This window comes from Physeter macrocephalus, chromosome 8 (assembly GCF_002837175.3).
Source record: "Physeter macrocephalus isolate SW-GA chromosome 8, ASM283717v5, whole genome shotgun sequence".
In the NCBI taxonomy this organism is placed as follows: domain Eukaryota; kingdom Metazoa; phylum Chordata; class Mammalia; order Artiodactyla; family Physeteridae; genus Physeter; species Physeter macrocephalus.
The window spans coordinates 153,996,736-154,017,453 of NC_041221.1; the positions used below are offsets into that span (position 1 = coordinate 153,996,736).

Here is a 20,718-nt window from a genome sequence, read left to right on the forward strand (position 1 = left end):
TTGAAAGACACACTTTGAGAAACATAAGAGGGAAAACTTTATTTCTGGACAAGGTTCATGCTTCAAGTTCATGCTACTATACACAGCATAGCTGACAAGAAAGAGGTCATATCGGAGGTGTAAAAGGAACACCATAGAAACAGCCTTTCTCTTTTCCTTTTTTTCCTGCAGTGCGTAGTAGCGCGAGCTCTTGCCGTAACCCAAGACGGCAACCGTCGCTCATATTTAAGCCCGTACATGACGTCACACAGCGACAGCAACGCCCAGTCACCCTGAGATTTTACTACATTTCCCAGGATGCTTTGCCAACAGCGACGCTATTGGTCAGCGCCGACGGAAGAGCATCTGACTGAGCGGAAGTAGAGGATCTCAGAGGCGAAGAGGGTGAGGACGAGAGGAGCTGTGAAGCTGTGAGTAGCCCCACGGGTCTCGTTTCTTGGTGGTGAGGGACACAGCTACGGGACGAACCTTTGGGAAGGGTGGGGTGGCCCTCTTTAACTCTGAGGCCTCAAACCCCTGTGTTCTTCCACTAGACCTGGGAGCGGGGAGAAACAAAACGTTGCTGTGGAGGCAACGTCTCCGTAATAAAATCGTGCTGTTTTAAGTTTTCTTGGGACGAGCTGGAGCGAATTCGGGTTCTTGTCGCAACACAAGGGTCGTTGGCGTGATTTTACTGCGACCAGAAGGGCGGCGGTGCTGACGATCTGACTCAGCTTCTACAGCACTGGTTCTCAATTGGCTGCACGTGAGAATCACCTGGGCTGCCTTTTTAAAGATACAGATGCCCTGGCTCCACGCCAGAGCAACAAATCAGAATCTGTGGAGTATAAGATCTGGGCAGCAGAACTTGCTAAAGCGTCCCAGGTGTTAACGTTGTGCAGCCGGGGTTGAGAACCAAGCTTTTCGTGGCTGATTCTGACCCCCTCAGGAATGCTGATTAGGACCATCTGAGCCAGGGCCTCCCATTATAACCTGCGTTGACTCTACCACACGCATGTGGGGGAAGTTGATGATTATTCTTTTGGCACGGATTGTATTTTTAGCTCCACCAGAAACTTACTTTTGAGCTTCGTGTGGTGGTGCTGGAAAGACAGGCCGTAGCTCCTTATTTACGACTTGGCTATTCGTTCTGAATAAAAATTAGAGACGCTTCATTTTTCTTGCCATTGTTTTCGCTTCTGCCTATTTTTTGCTACCCCGACAAACTGGGAGCAGTGGAAAGTGGAAGAATCACATTAAAATCCGTGTCTCGTTGCTTATAAGAAGTTCTGAAAAGGGTATCAGTTAAAATTACATTTGGCATTATTTATGGGCATACGATAACCTTTATATATGAATATAAATGAATTAATTCTAGTGAAAGGAAGTTAGGATGTGATTTGGGCTTTGATGCAGAAGTTTGTTTAGGTGTGATAGGTAGGATTTGATAGATAGATACTATTACCTAACATGTTTTCTCTTTCCCAGAGTTTCAGCTTCACCTCCCTCACTGATTCAGCATGGGGGAGAAGTCAGAAAACTGTAAGGTTCCAGAGGATCTGTTCAATGGTTTGAAAGTAACAGAGCTCCCGGAAGCAGAGCGTGTTGACCCTCCAGTGTCTAATGCCAAAGATCACCATTCCCAGAGCAAGCTGCTCAGGGATGTTGAGGCCCATCCCCAGGAGGACCAAGGAGAAGAGGAGTGCTTTCATGATGCAAGTGCCTCATTTGAGAAGGAGGAGCCAGGAGTGGACAAGGTTGAGAACAAACCTGATCATGATGTGAATTCCTCTGAACTAGATGAAGAATACCTAATGGAACTGGAAAAAAACATGCCAGATGAAGAAAAAAAGGTAACTATTTTGTTTATTGTGCATGATCTGCCGTGTAAGCTGCTTTTTAAAGTGAATAAATGTGACTGATGCTCTATCATAGACTGCTTCATTTGTGGTAAAGAGTGACTTGCCCATCTGTATGTTTATTGTTTTAGTAGTGAAGGATCTGAGGTAAATCAGTGGCATGGTGGGGCAGCATTGAGTGTGTCTGCTTAGCGAAGAAATTTCCTTTTTTTCCTGTGAACTTTGAGTTCTTATGTTCATCTTGTGTAATTGTTTCTAACATATATATATATATATATATATCTTTTAGCTTTTTTTAATGATCTGTGGTTGGCTGCTGAAATTCCTGTAATGGCTCTATTTTTGGTCAGGCTTTATAGAATTATGGTATGCTGCTTGTTTATGTTAATCCATTGTTAGCAAAAAGACTGCCTGAATTTCCTGGTGGTGGTGATTTGGCTACAGAGACCAGTGACTGGGACCTGTGTCATTTACATTTCGTTCTTGAGGAACAGAATTGTGTGTGATGGTAGCTATCATTTGTTAAGCACCAGTGATGTGCCAGCCACTGGGCTTAAAATGTTACTTGTGTTTTCATTTAATCTTCACAACATGCCTATGAAATATACTGTTAACATCCCCAAAAGAGAGCAGCTTAGAGTAGTACAGTAACTTGCCTGAAATCACATATCTAATAAATAGCAGAACTGATTCTCAAACCCAGATCTCCTTGATTCCAAAGCCAAAATATGTAGAATTTAATAACAAAAACGGCTGTCTTCTACAAAGCAGATGTCCTAATAAAATGCACACTTTCCTGCTACTTTGCCCTGGGCTAGTAACTGAGCAAGCCTTCACTTTGGGAAAGAGAGGCTTAGTGTCCTCCATATATCCTTCCTTCTGATCCCATAAGCAAGGTCACCTGAAGAGTTACTGTAATATCTGGGTTTGCAAAGAACGTGAATGAGATTTGTGGCTTATGCCTCTGAAGAGCTCACTCACTGAACAGGTTATGATGGATTGGTGCTGGACTGAGATGGTAAATGTGCAGTGTAAGAATGGGAGTGGGGAGGTAGTGGGAGGTGAGGAAAAGCATCTTGTCTGTGTCCTTCCTTAGTCACTTTTCATGATCAAATCTGTTGGTTTTAACATGCATATATTAGCTTTTGTGTTAGTGTGTGCTACCAGAAGAGAAGGATGAAGGGCAAAAATGAGCCAAGTTCATGAATGACCTCACCAGAAATGGCTCGGAAAATTAAATCAAGTACCGTACAGTAACATCAGGGCAATGATTTTCCAGAAAGTGAGTGTTTGGTTCAACTTCCACATCACTGGCGCAGGCTTTTTAGAAACATTGATTAAACGTCTCTGTGAAAATGTTAGCCATGCTTTTCTAATACTTTAATGTATTTCGCCCTGATATAGTGGGTTGCCATCAGTTTGACAATTGAGTGGTTTGCCTCAAAATGTTACATACTCTGCTCTCCATTCCCATTATCAAAATTAAGGTATAATTTACATGTTGTGAAATTATTTAAGCTCTGATGTGTACAACTCAGTGAGTTTTTTGGGGGGAGTGGGGGGGTGCTGCGTTGGGTCTTTTGTTACTGCGTGCAGGCTTTCTCTAGTTGCGGTGAGTGGAAGCTGCTCTTCGTTGCGGTGCGCAGGCTTCTCATTGTGGTGGCTTCTCTTGTTGCGGAGCACGGGTTCTAGGCGCACGGGCTTAGTAGTTGTGGCACACGGACTTAGTTGCTCCGTGGCATGTGGGATCTTCCCGGACCAGGGCTCGAACCCATGTCCTCTGCATTGGCAGGCGGATTCTTAACCACTATGCCACCAGGGAGTCCCGCTCAGTGAGTTTTGACAACTGTGTACACCAGGGTAACTCACCCCAATTGTAGTATTAGCTATTTTTATGCTGCTTTAATAAATATCTTTGTGAAATTAATATTAGGAAACCAGCAAAACAGGTGAAGAAATGTCTCTCCTGCACATAAGGTTTGGTTTTATGGGTCATTGGGAAAAGGATATGTTTAAGCTTGATTCTTTTAAAGTAGACAAAGTTCAGATAATTCAACAACAAAAGTAAACACAAATGGCCACAAAATGTGCAGACTTTCAGCCTCACTAATAATTTTCAAATGCAAATTAAAACATTATGTCTCATCTCTCAGATCAGAACATTGATCTGATGTTGACAAGAAGAGGAGGTAGGAATTCATGTACTAATATTGGGAGTTTGGATTGCTACATCATTTCTATGGGGTACAGATATCAAATTTTTATATGAACAATTCTCTAGATCAGGGCTACCAGTGGAACCTTGTGCAATGATGGGAATGTTCTGTATCTACACTGTCCAATATGGTAGCCACTGGCCATTGGCTACCACATTTTAACAGTCATCTGGCTATTGAGCAGTTGAAATGTGGCTAGTACAACTGATAAAATGAATTTTTAAATTTTTTATTTTAGTTAATTTAAGTGGTCACACGTGGCTAGTGAGTACCATAGTAGACAGTACAGCTTGAAACCTGGTTCTCTTCTAGTCACTTATTTTAAGGAAGTTATTAAAAATATGTATAGGTGTATATATAAAGATACATTGCAGGATCATTCATAATTTTAGAAATTTTAGAAAACTAGAACTAATGTTGAACAGAGGGTATTACTTTAAACATTTTTGGCATATTTATGTGGTAGTGTACAATGTAGTCATTAAAGAGATAAATATTAGTATTGGCATGGAGTAATGCCTGAATGTTAAATGTGTTAAGCAGGTGTGATGATTTATAATAAATATGTATTTGGTGTTTGTCCAGTTCCTGGCACAGAGTTCCTAAAACCTTTAGGATTTCCTAGGTGGAAAGAGATGAAGGTTCATTTTGTTACTCATAACAAGCCTCTTTCAACCATACCTAAGTTAATGTTAATGCGATGACTTTTGGAAAGCCCCTAAGGATGAGGTCTAGTTGTCAGAGTTTAGAGCTCTCAGCCTCACTCCACTCCACCCCCATCTCTGGGGAAGGGAGAGGGGCTGAAGGTTGAGTTAATCACTAATGACCAGTGATTAATCAATCATGCTTACTTAATGAAGCCTCCATAAAAACCTGAAAGGATTGGGTTCAGAGAGCTTCGTAGTTGGTGAACACGTATAGGTGGAGGGAGGGTGCACGTCCATAGAGCATGGAGGCTCAGTGCCCCTTCCCACATACCTTGCCTTATGCATCTCTTCCATCTGACTGTTCCTGAGTTATGTCCTTTATAGTAAAGTGGTAATCTAATAAGTAAACTGCTTTCCTGAGTTCTGTGAGCAGCTCTAGCAAATTAATTGAACGTGAGGAGGTGGTCGTGGAAGCCGCCAACTTATAGCCCATGGATCAAAAGCAGAGGTGACTGCAACAACATGGATGGACTTGGAGGGCATTATGCTAAGTGAAAGAAGTCAGACAAAGACAAATACTGTATGATATCACTTATATGTGGCATCTAAAAAATAAACTAGTGAATATAACAAAAAAGAAACAGACTCACAGATACAGGAAACAAATTAGTGGTTACCATTGGGGAGGGGAAGGAGGGAGGAGCAAGATAGGAGTAGTGGATTAAGAGGTACAAACTATTGGGCTTCCCTGGTGGCGCAGTGGTTGAGAGTTCGCCTGCCGATGCAGGGGACACGGGTTCGTGCCCTGGTCCGGGAGGATCCCACGTGCCGCGGAGCGGCTGGGCCCGTGAGCTGTGGCCGCTGAGCCTGCGCGTCCGGAGCCTGTGCTCCGCAACGGGAGAGACCACAGCAGTGAGAGGCCCACGTACCAGAAAAAAAAAAAAAAAAAAAAAATAGGTACAAACTATTATATGCAAAATAAATAAGCTACGGGGATATATTGTGCAACACAGGGAATATAGCCAAAATTTTATAATAATTATAAATGGGGTATAATCTTTAAAAATTGTGGATCACTATGTTGTACACCTTTTATGTAACTTATTGTACATCAACTATACTTCAGGAAAAAAAGAAAAAATATATAAACAGACCAAAAAAAGCAGAAATGACAACCTGGACTTGCAGTTGGTATCTGAAGTGAGGATGGAGCCAGTCTTGTGGAACTCAGCTCTTAACCTGTAGGGTCTGACCCTCTCTCTAGGTAGATAGTGTCAGAATTGAGTTAAAGTGTAGGACATTGGTTGGAGTCCACTGCAGAGCTGGAGTTGCTTGGTGTGGGAGAAACTCCTACACATTTGGTCACAGAAGTGTCCAGAGTGAGTGTTGAGAGTAGAGGAGACACCCAGGTGTTTTCTTTTTATAGTAGGTTATGGAACAGTCAGTGATGATTCCTTTTAAGTTAAAAACCTGTGTGAAAATGTTTATACATGAAAGTTTGGTCGGATATACACCAAATTATATAAAGTGAGTCGCTCTAAAGGGTGTGATTATTGGGAAGTTTTCATTTATATTTAATATAATTTTGTAACGTTTGCTTTTTTATGGTAAGCATGTATTGCATTTATGATCAACAACAGCAAAAGTTATTCCAATTTGAGAATATAAATAAATAAAAATTTGATTCTTTACAACCAGGATGGACCTTCTACTAAAAAAAAAAAAAAGCACATAAAGCTGACCTTTGAGGATTTGGGAAAGATATGCTATCATAGGATATACATATTACTAAATGTATCAAGTATTAATAGCTAAAGCCTGTTATTCAAGCTGACTTGACTTGCCCTGTGCCTGAGAAGATGATACAGGCTCAAGAGGGTGCCAGTTCTCAGCAGATCAAGAGTAACAGAGGAGGAAGGCAGTTAAGATTCAGTTAAAACTGGCAAAATCTCTTAAGGAAAGCACTATGTGTGTGTTTGTTTCAGCAGCAATCTTAACTATTTCTGAAACCTTAAATGTAGATATGACTACCCAGAGGAATAGGATTTTAGCTTACATTTGAGATGTACTAGATCTACAAAGCAAATAAGTGATTTTTTTTTTTTTTTTTTTTTTTGGCTGTGTTGGGTTTTCGTTTCTGTGTGAGGGCTTTCTCTAGTTGCGGTGATCGGGGCCTCTCACTGTCGCGGCCTCTCTTGTTGCGGAGCACAGGCTCCAGACGCACAGGCTCAGTAGTTGTGGCGCACGGGCCTAGTTGCTCCGTGGCATGTCAGATCTTCCCAAACCAGGGCTCGAACCTGTGTCCCCTGCATTGGCAGGCAGATTCTCAACCACTGCGCCACCAGGGAAGCCCCAGATAAGTGATTCTTAAAGGCTTGGCTGAGGAAGACATACCGGGTAGCAGATGAGAATTATTGCTATAATAATATTCTGATACAAAGTTGCTTATAGTTTGGGGACCTATAGAATATACTGCATTGTGGTGGTATTGATGTAAGAGAATCATGTTTTGTGGGCTGCTTGTCAAAATGGGGTTCTTACGCCTCACATATAAATTCTCTGGTTGTTCTTGTGCACACACTAAAGTTTGAGGACCACTGTCATGGGGCCTTGCACATAGTCTTCCTTCATTAAATAGCTGAATAATGTTTTCTCTGTCCCATGAGGGCCAGTAATTGGTCTTACAAATTACAGAGATTTTATCATTCATTTATTCAAGGAATGTTTGCATTTCTTCCACATGCCAGGCATTGTTTGAGGCACTTAGGAGTACAGTGGTGAATAAGACACACATCTCTCATATGTATATTCTAGTTGGTATGGGTGGGGTGGGGGGAATGATAAGATGAAGTGAAGAAGGTATGGGAGTTGGAAGCATGGGCGGGACTACTTAAAATTGGTTGGTCAGGAAAGGCCTCTCTGGGGAGGTGCTATTTCAGGAAAGACTTGGAGGGGAAAAGGAGTCAGATGTGTATCTGAGAGGAAAATATTCCATAGAAGGGGAGCAGTTAGTATAAAGGCCCTACAGGTTTGGCTGTATTCTTGGCATGCGAGGAGTGGAAGGGCTATTAGCGGGAGCATAATGATTAAGGAAGAGAATCGGGGGATGAAGTAAGAGAGGGTCTGATGATGGAACACTTTGTGAGCCATGGTAAGGGATCTGAAGTTTTTTCCAAGAGTAGTAGGAAACAGATGGGTAGTTAAGCCAGCGGAAAGACGAAAGTCATTTCCATCTTATTAAGAGAATTCCGGTGGTTGTGCAGAGAACGCAGGGTGTGCGGGCAGAGTGGAGCACAGGGACCAGCCAGGGCCTAACGTGGCGGGCTGGGCGAAGATGATGGTAGCTTGAACTGTGGATCGAGTGAAGGTAAGTGAATGATTTCAGGCTACATTTTGGAAGTGGAGTTGACGAGACATACTGGATTCAGTTGGGAGGGCTGGAGTGAGAAATAAGCATGATTCCTTGGCTTTGGCTACTGGGTAGCTGGTGATGCCCTTTACAAATAGGGAGATGATGGAGGGACTTGGAGTTCTTCTGGGCTCTGGTGATTTAATTCTTGCTTGCAAATGAAAAAGTTTTTTTATTTGTAAGCCCAAATGCAGATTTCGTCCTTTTAATGGATTTGCCTCCCTGGTGCCAGTTGTTGGCACATAGTGTTCATTTACAAATACATAGATCCAGTTAAGTAATGGATACAAAAGTCTGTTGCTTGGTGAACATGGGCTCACAACATATGGTTTCTGGGATTTTAAAACGTTTTCCTTAGGTTCTGAAACTGTAAAGGATTGTTTTTTCCTTTAAGGCTGTTTAGTCTTTAAACAGGAGCCATTATTGAAGTATTGGTTTAGTGCCAAAGTTCTATATCAGTCTTTGCCCCATTCACTCTCATTTTTCTTAAATCCCACATTACGTAATCCTTTTGATTTCCTTGTTTCTCCTGCCTCATTGCAATATTTTCATAATCCTATCAGTGTTGTTGTAACAATGGACATGTTTGCAGGGAACAATTCTCTTGGTTGCTTCCAGAAAGTTTTCAGTAACTTTTCTATAGTGGCCTGCATATTCTGTTAACCTCATGAGAAAACCCTTTCTGATTTGTTGTTTCCCTTTAATTTCATTTCTAATGGGCATCCTTTTGAACTAAGGTTGCCATATTTACCAATTTCTTAGAGTTTACCAGTATTGAGTTTAATGAGTGCTATTGGCAAGTCATTAAATAAAATCCTAGAATTTAAGAACTGGAAGGGACCTTAGATTTTTTCTTAATTAATTTTTTTATATAGCAGGTTCTTATTAATTATCTACTTTATACATATTAGTGTACATATGTCAATCCCAATCTCCCAATTCATCCCACCACCACCTCCCCCGCCCCAGCTTTCCCCCCTTGGTGTCCATATGTTTGTTCTCTACATCTGTGTCTCTATTTCTACCTTGCAAACAGGTTCATCTGTACCATTTTTCTAGATTCCACATATATGCGTTAATATACAATATTTGTTTTTCTCTTTCTGACTTCACTCTGTATGACAGTCTCTAAGGAAGGGACCTTAGATTTCTGATTCTGAGTTTAAACCAGGGGAAGTAAGGGCTGTTTTTACCCTAAAACATTTGGAAGTTGTCTGCTGATAGAAAAGGTAATGGCATTCAGTGTTTCTGGTGTTTATTAAGGAAGATCTCTTTGTGTAGATCAGTGGTTGTCAAACTTAATTGTGTCTGAGAATCACAGAAAACTTACTAAACATGCAAAGCCCTCAGACGTGTTTGATACCACAGATTTGTGAGGCGGCAGCCAGGAATCTACTTTGTTAATAAGCATCCTCAGGTTTTTTTTGTTTTTTTTTTTTTTTTATTGAAGTATAGTTGATTTACATATTGTGTTAGTTTCAGGTATACAGCAAAATGATTCAGTTATATTTTTTCTTGATTATATTCCATTATAGGTTATTACAAGATATTGAATATAATTCCCTATGCTATACAGTAAATCCTTGTTGCTTATCTCCCAGGTCATTTTGGTTCAGGTAGAACTGTGGCCACGCTTTGGGAGACAGAGGGCTAGATGGACACAGATGACTAAGCTTCCCAAACAAGAAGTATTGATTAACCTGTATAGTGACTCGATCCAGCATCAGAAGAGCTTAATAATAGGATATTTTCTTTTACCCTGATCTGTGCTCAAGGTCTAAAAAACTTAAAGAAAGAGTTGTTGGGCAGAATTTAAGCAGTACCAAAATAAGAAAATTTATTTCTGTTAAATTGAGTTTTGGGAGATGGGATTTTCTGAGTTAAGAAACAGGGAAGTATTTCCAAGATCAGTCATCTTTCCTCAGAAGGGTAAGGCTTAATGAGAGTCAGGTTCTAACTACTACTGAAATCTAGAGATTCTCCCTCCAAACTCCTAGTGGACTAGTAAAAATGACTTGTGGAAAGAGCAAGTGTGTCTAAATCTGTAAAGCAAGTGATGTCTGATTTCAAAGAAAACAAAACTGAAGCTTTTGTTCCCTTTTTAATGGTAAAGAATTCCCTTCAGAATAATTTGTAGGACTGGTGTCCCTAGCCCTTTGAGTTTGAGGTTTCCTTATCCCCCCTAAATAGGACTGAAGCAGAAAGTTTTGTTGCATATGCTTCCACTTTACAGCCTTTTAGCAAGTGTGTAGCTTTTTTTAATCATCCTTTTTACCCAGATGTGATTGATCTCTGCTTACTGTGCTAAGTTTGTGCCAAGTTTTATTTTGTACCAGTTACTTTACAAAGCTGCAGGGGGAAGCAGATAGCTGCTGATAGAGTTACAGTATGGAAATTAACTTGCTGGTGTGAACCTCTTGTTTTTCTCCCTGTTGTCTATTAAACACGTGCTCACTGTAGAATTATTTAATTAACACATTATTGACCAGAGACATATTAATACATTTTTGTTACCTGAATGTTATTGACCAGAGACGTATCAATATGTTTTTAGAGAATGATGCAGTTAATTAATATCACCATGCTAAGTTGTTAGAGCTTAAATTGATCAAGGGTTCATTACACAACTTATGATTGCCGTTATCATTCACATTTTGCTCCGTTAGGTTTTTGTTCCAACCTTGTGTATATTATAAACGCAAGTTTATTACCATAAGATTTTTTAAAATGACGCATCGTGAAGTTTTGAATGAAGAAGAATTTTTCAGTGAATTTTATGCAGATACTTTCTCTGATTGTCCGAGCGACATATATACTAGTGTCTCAGAAGATGATAGTTCTTCAGAGTATAGTTCTGATTCAGATGATGTGAGTATTAGACCAATAAAAAGAGAAAAAACCTTAGTGATTGATTCTAACACGGAAAGTGAAAATGAAACTTACGGTGCTGGAGAATGCTCCTTTGCTTTTACAGAAGAGTGGATTGAAGACAACATTTCACGAAAATTAGAAGACTTTACAGGTGTGTCAGGTGTAACTGTTGAATATAATCACCAACAAAGTGTTAGTGAAATAATTTTTGGTAATGACTTTTCCGAGTTGGTCGCTTCTCAAACAAACTTGAATCACCAACAGAATGAAAAATCATATAAAAAGTATGATGAGGCTTTAAAATGGACTGATGTGACCAATAGTGACATGAAGAAGTTTCTTGAATTAATAATTTTGATGGGACAAATAAGAAAGTCACACTGGAAAGAATATTGGTCGACTGATCCCTTACATGAAACACCTATCTTTCCAAAGATTATGACGAGAAGAAGTTTCGAACAAATAATGACGTTTCTTCACTTTAACTATAACTCGGAAATCCACTTCCTGCAGACAGAATTTCAAAAGTTAAACCTCTTTTGGATTATTTTCTACCAAAGTTCCAGTCAATCTATATACCCAAACAAGAGCTATCACTTGATGACGCAATGAAAGTGGAGAGGATGATGCAGATTCAAAACCTATAATCCCAGAAAACTTACAAAACATGGAATTCTGGTCAGCATGGTTAGGGAAAGTGAAACTGGATATATATGCAACCTTGGGATTTACAACAGTGTGTCCACATCTGAAATATTGTTGAAAAATAAAACCAGAGTTTGTGGGGCTATAAGTGAGAATCGTGGTCTACCAAACCAATTAAAGGAGAAATCTAAAAACCTACAGCGGGGAGAAATGACATTCTTGCGGAAGGGAGAACTGATTCTTCTATGGAAAGACAAGAGGCTAGCCTACATGGTGACAACTATTCATGACGCCTCCATGGCATCTACAGGAAAGGAAGACAGGAGGACTGGCCATCAGATAACTAAGCCCACTTATATATCAGAGTATTATAAATATATGAAAGGAGTTGATCAGTCTGATCAATATCTGACAAACTTCCATATCTTCCAGAAAACTCGAAAATGGTATAAGAAAGTGGGTTTCTATTTGAGTAATTGCAGTTTATTCAATGCGTTGAAGATTTATTGTAGCTTTAATGCACAGAATAAAATGACTTATAAGCAATTTTTGTTAGCAGTAGCTAGCGAATGGGTAACTGGCCATGCTGGTGAATGTAGTGGTAGTCCCGCACCTAGTCCTTCTTGTGGCATTTCTAAAAGAGTCCCCCGCAAAGATCCACCTTGTCGACTATCAGGTAAAATAAAAGAACATATTCTAGAGGAAATGATACCCACAGGACTAAAAAAAAAAAAAAAATGCCGCCAGAAAGTGTAGAGTCTGCTCTTCCAGGGGAAAGTGCAGTGAAACCCGGTATATTTGTAATAGATGTTCTGTTCCCCTGCACAGAGGTGCCTGATGTACTGTTGTCACACGCTAACAAAATATTAGAATACCTTAGTAAGACATGTACAAAGTTTCAAATAAAGTGCAAAAAAAGTTGTTGATATTTACTCAAGTGCGGCTGTTTCAATGTTCACTTACATAACAAATTGCTGGCCACAGGTATTAGTTTCTGCAAAAATCCCCCGGTCGGTAACGTGTTAAGAGAAGATTTTTTTAATGTAAAAAATTTTTTGCAAGTGCAAATTTTTATCATTTAATAATGAAATAATGTTAGAAGGGATATACACTTTTAAGTTCCAAGTCAAGTGTGTTTATGTTGTGTTCACTGACCTAAAGTATAGGGAATATCCCTAGCCAGCCATTTCCTTGAGTGGGTCTCCGGTGGAGAGTGTTTGTTTTATGATTGATAAGGGAATGGGTGAACACCTTCTGACATTTTTGCCAGGTTACGCCAGTATTTAAAGTTATATCAGTTGGAGTTCTCTAGGATTTTGAGTCACAGAAAGCCATTCCAACAACTGAGCTTAAAAAGGAATTCACCTGTTTTTTTCTAGTACTTATATGGGTTCACTTTTTACATTTAGGTCTGAAATCCACATGGAGTTTATTCTTGTGTATGGTGTGACATAGCAATCTAATTTTATCTTTTTATAAATGACTACCAACTTCTCCCAGCACTGTTTTTAAAAGTCCATCTTTGCCTCAGTGATCTAGTTAAATTTTAGTATCAACTAAGACCAAGTTTGTATCCTTTCCGAAATGCTTACCTTCTTCCTGTTTGTCAGATAATCATTTAAAACCTAACTTAGTTTATAGTGGCATTATTTGTCAAAACAGAGAACCTCATTTAGACGCAGACTGGGACACCAGAGATTTGTGTGGTAGTAAAATTTCAAAATAACTGGAGAATTGATTAGTATAGAAGTAAGAAGCATGCTGTTGAGATGGTTTTCTGCGATATATTTCAATTCTTTCATCTTTAAGAAAGTACTGTTCCCCATGTCATGTGAATTTCTTTTTTTTTTTTCCTTTAAAAATAAATTATTAGTTTTGGCTCACAAAATATAGGGAAGACTAACACAAGGGCTATGCCTGTGACCCCTTGGGCTGTATTTCCCTTCCATAAACACGTTTTAGAACCCCAGACTCGTGCTGCCCAAGCATTCTCTCACATCCTACCAGCTGCAGAGTATAGTATCCGACCACGTGGGAAGCTTAAACAGACTCCCTGTAAGCGATGCGGGGGTCCCTTCCAATTAGGTCTTCCAGCTCACTTTTGCCAGTATTAGGACAGCACTGGTGGTTCTAGCTGCCCATGTCCTAAAACTCTCATGAATGAACAGGTCACAGGCAAATTACGCCTTCACAGCCCTTATAACTTTTAAAAAGTTTTTAAAAAGGCCTTTCTTAAACAGCAGTGGCTAAGGCCCCTTCGCTATATCAGTCTTCTAAGCCCCAGGCTGCCTGTGGCACCTGGATGGCAGCCCCTGGGGGTCCCCCACATCCTAAGGTGGTGATGGTGGAAGGGCAGGCCTCCCCCCGCAAGCATGAAGAATAAACAGTCAATTTTATTGGGCTCAGACTAGGAATCCATGGGTCTTGAGGACCTCTGAATTTGTCAGTTTTCTTCTCTGTGTTCTTTTCGGCCTGCTTCCGTAGCCTCGTGAGCTGCCTCTTTTTCCGGTAATGGATCTTGGCCTTGTCCTTTCTCTTCTCCCCCAGGGCGGCTGTTACTGCTTGGTACTTCCAGCCAACCTCATGAACCAGGCGCCCTAGGTAGGCAAACTTCCGCGTGGGCTTCAGGCGCACAACCTTGAGGGCGGTGGGAACTGCCAGCCGCTTTTTCTTGTCATAGAGTGGCGGGATCCCTTCAGACATCTAGAGGCGGTCCAGAGTGGCCTGGCCTCGCTTGGTCTTGTGGGGCAGCATGCCTCGCACTGTCCGCCCGAAGATGCGACTGGGGGCTCGGAAGTGGAAGGGGCCGCGGGAGGGCTTGGTGTTCATGCGCTTGCGGGGGAAGGCCAGGTACTTCCACTTGTTTCTGTAGAAATTACCAGAAATGTTGATGCCCTCACAGCGCACAACCACCACCTTTTGACCCAGAAGCACGTGCTCGGCCATGATGGTCGCCAGGCGGCCCAGGAGATGGCCTCGGCCATCGAGCAGCAGGACCTGCCCCTCCGCCATCTTCAGCAGCCGCCTGGGAAAGCATGTGAATTTCTTTTACCCGATGACACAAGAAAATAATTTCCTGGAAAACAGAATAAAATAAAAGATCCCGAGCATCCCTGTATTTGTAAAGGCAAAGAATAAGTTTTAAACACTTGCAGATTGAATTCATCCATCTGCAAGGAATCCATTTTGCTAACTCAGTGGAAAATAGCCTTGGATTAACTGTAGAAGAAAAACCCAAGACCTGTGGTGCAAATCCCTGATTCAGTGAGGTAGAGGTTTATTTTTAACATAAACCTACCTCAGAATGACTAAACATCAGATCTCTGGGACTTGATGACATGTTCTAGAGCAGTGTCATCTTTTCAAGTGCCCTAATTCTTGGTAGCAAGGGAATTTTAAGTCACTTTTTCTTTAGGACAGTGAAACATAAGCTCTGTGCTTATTACCTTTTTGCAGAAGTTCCTGTGCCTTGCTCAGTTACTTCTTCCTGCGAACAATCCTTTGTTTCCATACCTGTGGAAGACAATATAGTCGTATGGTTAAAAGCATAAAAGGTTAGACAGATCTGTCCTAGCTCCATTATTTAACTTGATGTAAAGTGGGATAATAATAGTACCTGTCTCACAAAGTTGTTGTAAGGATTAAATGGCTAGCACATTAAAACACTCAAAGTGTTAGTTGTAGCTAAGTCAGAATTCAACGTGAGTGTAGACTGCAAAATGCTGAGGGGTCTGGAACCTCTAAGATCTCTTAAGAGTCATTTTTGGACACATTTCCCCCAAGGTGGCAAGCATAAATGAATATTACAAATTTTTAGAATTATGCTAACCTCAGTCAATAATCCATAAATTATCCTTCAAGTTAATTTATGAAGAACAAATTGAGTGTTTGCTTGGGGATATGAGCTTGGTGTGAGAGAGAGGGTATTACAAATTTGGAAGGGGCACATGGGAAGTTTCTGAGGTTCTTGGCAGTTTGTCCTCTTTGTGTATTTTGTAACTGCCGTTAAGTGCATATACATTTATATACATGTTATATTTTCTTGAGTTATTGACTCCTTTATCATCATGAAATGTTCCTTTTTTGTCTCTAGCAATATCTCTTTTTTAAAAAACTATTTTGTCTCATACTTCTATAGGCACTGCTATAGACTAAATGTTTTAATCCTCCCAAAATTTACATCTTCAAAACTAACTCCCATTGTGATGGTATTGAGATGGAGCCTTTGGAAAATTATTAGGTCATGAGGGTAGAGCACTCATAAATGGGATTAGTGCCCTAATAAGAGATCAAAGAGAGCTCCCTTGACCATTCTGCCATGTGAGGCTATGGTGAGAATACCCCTATAATCCAGGAAGCAGGCCTTCACCAGACAGTGAATCTGCCAGTCCCTTGATCTTAGACTTCCAGCCTCCAGAATGTTTGTTGGTTATAAGCCACCAGTCTTTGGTACTTTTGTTGATAGCAGCCCAAACTGACTAAGACAGCCACTCTTTCTTTTATGGTTAACTGTTTGCATGATATATTTTTTACATCCTTTTATTTTCACCCTATCTGTGTCTTTGAATCTAAAGTGTGTCTTATAGATAGCATATGGTTGGATCTTCTTGATTCCAGTCTGACAGTCTCTGCTGTTAGAGTGTTTAGTCCTTTCACATTGTGCTATTGACATGGTTATATTTATATCAGCCATTTTGTCTTCTGCATGTCTCATGTCTTTTTTATTCCTGTTTCTTTCACTGCCTTCTTTTGTGTTAATTCTTTTAGTGTATCATTTTAATACTTTTGATTTTTTAACCATCTGTTTCTTAGCCAAAGTTTCCTAGTGGTTGCTCTATGGTTTACACTACGTATCTTATTACAGTCTACTTTAATGCTACGTAATTCCAGTAAAAAATAGAAACTTTGCTTCAGTATAGCTCCATTTCCTCCCCCCTCCTTTGTGCTACCATCATCATATATTATATCAATATATTTTGTAAACCCAACCATATAGTGTTATAATTACTATCTTATAAATCTTTCTGCCTTTTAAAGAAATTAAAAGAAGAAAGAAAATAGCATTTATAGAGCCTTTGATGTATTTACCATTTCTAATTATCTTCATTTCTTCATGAAAATTTACCATCTCCTTTCAGTCCAAAGGACTTCTTTAGTATGTCTTGTAAGGCAGGTATGGTAGCAGCAAATTCTCTCTCTTTATCTGTGAATGTCTTTATTTTGCTTTCGTTTTGAGGTATGGTCTTGCTAAATATCTAATTGTTGATTGACAGTCTTTTTTCTTTTACCATTTTGAATGTGTCATTACCCTGCCTCTGGGCTTCATTGTTTTTGGTAAGAAATCAGGTATTAATAGTTTTGCTGTTCCCCTATACCTGATAAGTTGTTTTTAATTTCATTGTGTTCAGATTTTCTCTTTGTCTTTGAATAATTTGACTCTGGGTGTCTCTAGATATGGATCTACATACTTGGGGTTCGCTGAGCTTCTTGGATCTTTAGATTAACATTTTTCACCACGGTTTTGAGATTTTCAGTCATTGTTTTTCAAATATCTGTTCTGTCTCTCTTCTTCTGGGACTCTTATCACATATATTATGAAGGATCTGTTCATTTTTTTCCATCTTTTTTTCTGCCTTTAGTTCTTCACATTGGATGTCTGTTGCTCTAACTTCAAGTTTACTTATTTCTCATGCAAATGCAAATCTGTTGAGCCCATCTATGAATTTTTTATTTCAGTTATTGAACTTTTCATCTTTGTTTTCTTGTTTTGTTTTTTTAAAAATAATTTCTGTCCCTTTTTCATGATTCTCTTTTTTAATCATTGTCATCATGCTCATTTAAGTCTTTAAACACATTCCTTTTAGTTTTTCAACAAATTGTTTATAGCTGCTTTTTTTTTTAACATCATCTTAATTTTTTAAAATTTTTATGGAGTTTAGTTGATTTACAATGTTGTGTTAGTTTCAGGTGTACAGCAAAGTGAATCAGTTTTATATATATTTTTTTATATATATATTTATATATATATATATATATATATAGCCATTCTTTTTCAGATTCTTTTCCCATATAGGTCACCACAGAATATTGAGTAGAGTACCCTGTGCTATACAGTCAGTCCTTATTAGCTACCTATTTTATATATAGTAGTGTGTATATGTTAATCCCAAACTCCTAATTTATCCCTTCCTGCCCCCTTTTTCCCTTTGGTAACCATAAGTTTGTTTTCTACGTCTATGAGTGTGTTTCTGTTTTGTAAATAAGTTCATTTGTATCATTTTTTGTTAGATTTCACATATAAGTGATATCATATGATACTTGTCTTTCTCTGTCTGACTTACTTCACTTAGTATGGCTATCTGTATGTCTTCTTTGGAGAAATGTCTATTTATATATTCCACCCATTTTTTGATTGGTTTGTTTGGGGTTTTTTTTTTTTTTTTTTTTTTGCGGTACGCGGGCCTCTCACTGTTGTGGCCTCTCCTGTTGCGGAGCACAGGTTCTGGACGTGCAGGCTCAGCGGCCATGGCTCACGGGCCTAGCCACTCCACGGCATGTGGGATCTTCCCAGACTGGGGCACAAACCCGTGTCCCCTGCATCGGCAGGTGGACTCTCAACCACTGCGCCACCAGGGAAGCCCTTGGGGTTTTTTTGATAGTGAGCTGCATAAGTTGTTTGTATATTTTGGAGATAAATCCCTTGTCATTGACATTGAGTGCAGATATTTTCTCCCATTCTGTGGGTTGTCTTTTCATTTTGTTTATGGTTTCCTTTGCTGTGCAAAAACTTTTAAGTTTCATTAGGTCCCATTTGTTTATTTTTGTTTTTATTTTCATTCCTCTAGGAGATTGATCAAAAAAGATCTTGCTGTGATTTGTGTCCAAGAGTGTTCTGCCTGTGTTTTCCTCTAAGAGTTTTATAGTGTCTGGCCTTACATTTATGTCTTTAATCCATTTTGAGTTTATTTTTGTGTATGGTGTTAGGGAGTGTTCTAATTTCATTCTTTTACATTTAGCTGTCCAGTTTTCCCAGCACCACTTACTGAAGACACTGTCTTTTCTCCATTGTGTATTCTTACCTCCTTTGTTATAGAGTAGGTGACCATAGGTGCATGGGTTTATCTCTGGGCTTTCTTTCCTGTTCTGTTGATATATATTTCTGTTTTTGTGCCAGTACCATCCTGTTTTGATGACTGTAGCTTTGTAGTATAGTCGGTGGTGTCAGTGGTAACTTCTTTTTCATTTCTAATTTTTTTATATATATTTAAGGTAATTATTGATATGTACATTCGTATTGCCATTTTCTTAATTGTTTTTGATTTTTGCAGGTCTTTTTGTTTTTGTAGGTCTCTTGTGATTTGATGACTATCTTTAGTGTTGTGTTTGGATTGCTTTTTCTTTTTTGTGTGTGTATCGTAGTTTTTTGGTTTGCAGTTCCCATGAGGTTTTGATATAGCAGTCTATATACATAAAAGGTTGTTTTAAGTTGCTGGGCTCTTACTTTCAAATGCAGTTCCCATTTTCTGGGAGTTAGAGGAGTTTCTTTAGCATTTGTTGTAAAGCCGGATTGGTGGTGCTAAATTCTCTTAGCTTCTGCTTGTCTGTAAAGATTTTGATATCTCTGTCAAATATGAATGAGAGCCTTGCTGGGTATTCTTTTTTTATTATTATTTTTTTAAAATTTTTATTTATTTATTTATTTTTGCCTGCATCGGGTCTTAGCTGTGGCACATGGGATCTTTTGTTGTGGCACACGGGCTTCTTTATAGTTGTGCGTGGGCTCCAGAGCATGTGGGCTCTGTAGTTGTGGCACATGGGCTCTCTAGTTGTGGCGCGCCGGCATTTGGGCTCTTAGTTCCCTGACCAGGGATCGAACCAGCGTCCCCTGCATTGCAAGACAGATTCTTAACCACTGCACCACCAGGGAAGTCCCTGGGTAGAGTATTCTTTTTATACACATCAGTGTATACATGTCAATCCCAATCGCCCAATCATCACACCACCATCCCCACCCACACATGGCTTTCCCCCTTTGGTGTCCATATGTTTGTTCTCTACATCTGTATCTCAACTTCTGCCCTGCAAACCGGTTGATCTGTACCATTTTTCTAGGTTCCACATACACGCATTAATATATGATATTTGTTTTTCTCTTTCTGACTTACTTCACTCTGTAAGACAGTCTCTAGATCCATCCATGTCTCTACAAGTGACCCAATTTCTTTCCTTTTTATGGCTGAGTAATATTCCAGTGTATATTGCTGTGCAAAAGCTTTTAAGTTTCATTAGGTCCCATTTGTTTATTTTTGTTCTTATTTCCATTACCCTAGGAAGTGGATCAAGAAAGATCTTGCTGTGATTTGTGTCAGAGTGTTCTTCTTATGTTTTCCTCTAAGAGTTTTATAGTGTCTGGTCTTACATTTAGGTCTTTAACCCATTTTGAGTTTATTTTTGTGTGTGGTGTTAGGGAGTGTTCTAATTTCATTCTTTTACATGTAGCTGTCCAGTTTTCCCAGCACCACTTATTGAAGACAGTCTTTTTTCCATTGTATATCCTTGCCTCCTTTGTCATAGATTAGTTGACCATCGGTGCGTGGGTTTATCTCTGGACTTTCTATCTTGTTCCATTGATCTATGTTTCTTTTTCTGTGCCAGTACCATACTGTCTTGATTACTGTAGTTTTGTAGTATAGTCTGAAGTCAGGGAGTCTGATTCCTCCAGCTGCGTTTTTTTCCCTCAAGACTGCTTTGGCTTTTCAGGGTCTTTTGTGTCTCCATAGAAATTTTAAGATTTTTTGTGCTAGTTCCATAAAAACTGCCATTGGTAATTTGATAGGGATTGCATTGAATCTGTAGATTGCTTTGGGTAGTATAGTCATTTTCACAATATTGATTCTCCCAATCCATGAACATGGCATATCTCTTCATTGCAAACAGTGACAGTTTTACTTCTTCTTTTCCAATTTGGATTCCTTTTATTTATTTTTCTTCTCCTATTGCTGTGGCTAGGACTTCAAAAACTATGTTGAATAATAGTGTGAGAGTGGACATCCTTGTCTTGTTCCTGATCTTAGAGGAAATGCTTTCAGTTT

The 20,718-nt window shown here is 39.5% G+C and overlaps 1 protein-coding gene and 1 pseudogene across 1 annotated transcript in view; one reads left to right on the forward strand and one right to left on the reverse strand.

Moving 5' to 3' along the window:
- Positions 1 to 318: 318 nt before the first annotated feature.
- TTC1 (tetratricopeptide repeat domain 1) overlaps positions 319 to 20,718 on the forward strand; it is a 54,409-nt gene continuing 34,009 nt past the window's right edge. The window contains exons 1-2 of the mRNA XM_007104693.4: positions 319 to 410; positions 1,468 to 1,832. Coding sequence (XP_007104755.1) covers positions 1,500 to 1,832 — 333 coding nt within the window. The 5' untranslated portion in view covers positions 319 to 410; positions 1,468 to 1,499. The remainder of the gene's footprint in view (positions 411 to 1,467; positions 1,833 to 20,718) is intronic.
- On the reverse strand, positions 14,029 to 14,638 carry LOC102985123 (60S ribosomal protein L13a-like; annotated as a pseudogene).